Here is a 4,630-nt window from a genome sequence, read left to right on the forward strand (position 1 = left end):
GTTCTGGTGGCTGTGACTCAGGGCCACTGTTCATGAGTCACATCCTGAACACAACATAGCCAGGTGGTCAAAACCACAGAATAGTCTTGTAAACTTTTAAAATCTGCACTTGTGTATCTACCCCAATCATGGTTCTTTCCTTGCAAAAGTGATGAACTGACCTGCCATCAATCATGATTTTAAGATTTGCTGTGGTTTTAAAAAAATCATATTTAATTAGCCCATTATTCAACACCTAGTATTTTCCAATTTCTCTCTTGATTTCTTCCTTTATCCATTAGATATTTGTTGTGGTAGTTGCTAAGTGTCGCCAAGTTGGTTCTGACTCATAGCAACCCTGGGCTTCTAAGGAGCACCTGGTGGTTTTGAATTTCTGATCTTACTGTTAGCAATCCAGTGTTTATCCTCTGGCGTCACACCAGGAGTCCATTGGATGTTTACTAGTGTGTTATTTAATTTTGTACGTTTATGTGTTTTCCTTCTGTTAATTCCTAGTTTTATTCCAGTGTGGTCTAAGGTTTGTAGCCTACCAGTCCATGCTTTCTTTCTGCATGGACTGGTAGATGGCTTCTTGTTTGGGAAAGTTTTTAAGATCACAGATACAATCCTTTTTGGTAACCAGGTACCATCTAATTCCTTCACCATGCTTATAGCATGCAATCTTTAGTGATCATATTATGAGGGTGTGGAGTAGGTCACATTGTAAGAACTACTTGCCCTGTGGGTAGGCTACAAACCTTAAAAAACCTTTTAAAATTTAAATCTTTTAAAATTGAGATTTTTGATCTATCTTGGAGAATGACCTATGTACACTGGAGACGAATATACATTGTGTTGCTATTTGGTAGTGTTTTGTTGGGTTTAATTGGCTTGTAGTGTTGTTAAAGTCTTCTATTTCTTCACGATGATCTTTCTAGATGTTCAGTTCAGTATTGAAAGTTGTGTATTAAAAACTCCAATTATTATGTACAACTCCTATTTATTTCTTCATTTTTGTCAGTGTTTGCTTCCTATTTTCTGGGGCTCTCATGTGAGGTGCACACTCTGTATATATAATACATAGAATCTCCATGAGTTGTAGCTGAGTCAGATGGCCATCATTTTTTGGCTGTTTTTGTGTGTGTATGTGTTTTTCATAAGAGAAAAATGAAAATATGAAGAAAATAACAACAAAAAATATTTGGTTAACTTTTTTTTCATTTTTGTTAACATGTTCAGTAATATATACTTAAATTAAGAAACAAACAAGCACACAACTATTTAAAAAATTTACCAGGATAAGACTTTTTCCTTGATATGAATGCTAGTGAGAAGAAAGGCTTGACTATATTTCTTTTTCTTCTGTTACCAGAAAAGCATAGGTTAATAAATCTTAATTGTGGCACTGCGGGTTAATGCTTTCAACTGCAAAGTCGGTTTGAATCACAAGGTTGGCAGTTCAAGTTCACCAGCTGCACCTAGGAAACCCAGGGTTGCTATGGGTAGGAACCGACTTGATGGCACTTAACAACAACAACAACAGTTTCATATACTATAGGAAAACCGATCATATGCAACTTGGCATCCTCATTATAATGCTGTGTGTGTATAAATATTTCTGTATCTACACTTCACACACATGGGTACTATACTCACTCTGTCTTATTTAATAGCCTCTTAAATAAAATCTACATTTGAAAAGTGAGAACATTTATACTTATCCCGCTTACATCCAAAGGCTAATTCTTAACTCTATCATGTTAGATCTGTTTGATGTTTCACTATGCCTCAGTTTCCTAATCTGTAAGATGAAAGGACTTGGAATGGATAATTTCTTTCCAAACTTTGATCCATCTCAGAGTCACACATGGATCAAAATGGAGCTTTTTCAACACAAACATTCCCAGACTTACTAAACGTCAAAACTTCTTCAGTTGAGATATAAGATTCTATTAATTTTTTTTTTTTCTCTCTCTCTCCCTGGGTAGTTTAAACATAGCTAGGGTGGACTCCTGGTGTAGTGCTGTAGGTTAATATGCTGGACTGCAAAGTCAGTTTGAACCGCATGACTTGACGGCACTTAACACCACTATGCCAGTGTGGTGCTGTGGGACAAAGCACTGGATTGCAAGGTTGGCTTGAACCATGAGGTTGATAGTTCAAACTCACCAGCTGCTCTTTGGAAACCCTATACAGAGTCACTATGAGTCTGAACTGACTCAACTGAACTTAAGAAGAAGAACAACAGTCTGTGAAACAGTGTTTGAGCTGAAATAATTTAAATGACCTCATAGGACCTGTCAACTAGGCCACAGCTCTCTCTCACCAGATAATGATGATATTTTATCAATATACCTCTTTCTCTCTATGTATGAGAGAGACAGATGTTGTAAATACTTTCATACTCCATTGGCTCAATTAAATGATAAAATGACAATAATACAAAGTATCAATAAAAAACAAGATCATCACATGATTTTATTAAGTCATAATTTATCTTAATGTACAACATTGAAATATCAATTCATGGTCTTGTTGGATTTTACTTAGATATGGCCAACTGGGAAAGGAGGACAAAAGATGTTTTGACATGTCAGACTAGTTGTTACACAAATTAAATTTGATCTATAATCAGGCTAATCATTAGCACCATATTTGGGACTCTAAAATGCTTTTTCTCAAGTCTCACTCCTGGAGGTACTTTTTAGTAGGTAGAAATATTTAAGTGAAATTTAAATTTTTACTTCAGGAATGATTTCTATTAAATAAACTGAAGTAGCAACCTTAAGAAAAGTTACTGTCACCTGATTTTTTAAACACAAGCCTCTTCAGTGCACCCTTTACATCCTTGTTTCTCAGTGTGTAGATAATAGGGTTTAACATGGGGGTCACCAAGTTGTAGAAGAGGGTTAGGAATTTCCCTTGGTCCTGAGAAGAATTATTACCTGGTTGCATATACATGTAAATAATATTCCCATAAAACAAGGACACCACAGTGAGATGGGACCCACATGTGTTGAAAGCCTTCCTTCTTCCTGCAGCCGACTTGATTCTTAGTACAGCTAGGACAATGTAGCTGTAAGAGATGAGGATAAGAGACAAGGGCACCAGAACAATTACTATTGATAAGATGAAAACAGTGCTCTCCACAGCTACTGTGTCTACACAGGCAATTTTTATCAGAGCTGGCATCTCACATAGAAAATGCTTCACCCTACATCTCCCACATCGTGGCAGCTTCATGGTCACTGGAGACATAATCAGAGAGTTGAGGAGCCCAACCCCCCAAGCCACAGACACCAATGTCCAACAAAGCTGAGAGTGCATTATGACAGAATAGTGAAGGGGCTTGCAGATTGCAGTGAAGCGGTCATAAGCCATGACTGCCAAGAGGACACATTCAGTGCCTCCCGCTCCCAGGAATATGAAAAGTTGGATGGCACAACCTGTATAACTGATGGTCTTGTCTGGGCCGCCCAAGTTGAAAAGCAGCTGGGGGATGGAACTGGAGGTAAAGCAGAGATCTAGGAAGGACAAGTTAGTAAGGAAGAAGTACATGGGTGTGTGAAGACTGGGATCCAGGCGTGAGACCAAGATAATGATGATGTTGCCCACTAAGGTCACAAGATAGAAGATGAGGACAAACACAAAGAGAATCTGCTCTAGCCTGGGTCTGTCTGAGAAACCCAACAAGATGAACAGTTCCTGGCAGCTCTGGTTCCTCATGGTAGTGGATAATCAATATAGTACAAGCCTGCAGGGAAGTAGATAGGAACATCCCATGTTCTTAATGAAGAAACCTAAGGAATCATCAGGGAGACAAAGGTAATATCAAATAAACATGCAAAATAATTATATAAAATTTCAAAATGCTGTTGGAGATACCAATTTTATATTTTAAGAAGAATGATCTCTTTTGATTGGTTTCTTTCATTTATTTTTGAACATCAAGCAAGTACAGATCATTATGTAGAGTACTTGGAAAACACAAATATATGAAGAATTAGGAAAAGACTGCTCACATCCCAGAAAAAAAAAACACTGCTACTTTACTGATTTACTTACTTTCAGTCTTTTCTTATGACCATCTATCACTCAGTGTAATTTAAATTATAATATGCTTAAATTTTTATGTTCTAAATTTCCTTTAACTTAATATTACATTGTAAGAATTTGTTTGGGTTTAAAATTCTATCCTTCAAAATTGTTAAGAGCTGAATAATATTCTTATATTATATTATATTGTATTATTTTACCCAAACATTTCCGTGAAATGGTCATTAAGTATATTTCTAATATTTTAATAGTTGTTACAGAGAGCTCTAAGGAACTCTGGTAGAGTCTGGTAGAGTAGTGGTTACGAATCGGACTGTGAACCTCAAGGTCAGCAGTTCGAAACTATCAGCTGTTCTGTGGGAGAAAGATAAGGCTTTCTGTTCCCATAAAGATTTATAGCCTCGGAAACCCTGTACAGGGTCGCTATGAGTCAGAATCGACTCCATGGCACATAACAACAGAGAGATTATTAAAGTGCCTATTTCATTCACTGTAACAAGTGTTCTCCTACATATTTGTCAATTGTTTGGTACAAAGTGACATCCCAAACTGTTTAAACTAGAAGTTATTGTCAGCAAGGCTAATCAATTTTTCT

The 4,630-nt window shown here is 36.8% G+C and overlaps 1 protein-coding gene across 1 annotated transcript; it reads right to left on the bottom strand.

Moving 5' to 3' along the window:
- Nucleotides 1–2,763: 2,763 nt before the first annotated feature.
- On the bottom strand, nucleotides 2,764–3,705 carry LOC102823525 (olfactory receptor 2W3-like). Its single transcript, XM_006872870.1, has one exon. The coding sequence runs from the start codon at nucleotides 3,703–3,705 to the stop codon at nucleotides 2,764–2,766; it is 942 nt and encodes a 313-aa protein (XP_006872932.1).
- Between the last annotated feature and the right edge of the window lie 925 nt (nucleotides 3,706–4,630).

This window comes from Chrysochloris asiatica, unplaced genomic scaffold, assembly GCF_000296735.1.
Source record: "Chrysochloris asiatica unplaced genomic scaffold, ChrAsi1.0 scaffold00213, whole genome shotgun sequence".
NCBI classification, from domain to species: domain Eukaryota; kingdom Metazoa; phylum Chordata; class Mammalia; order Afrosoricida; family Chrysochloridae; genus Chrysochloris; species Chrysochloris asiatica.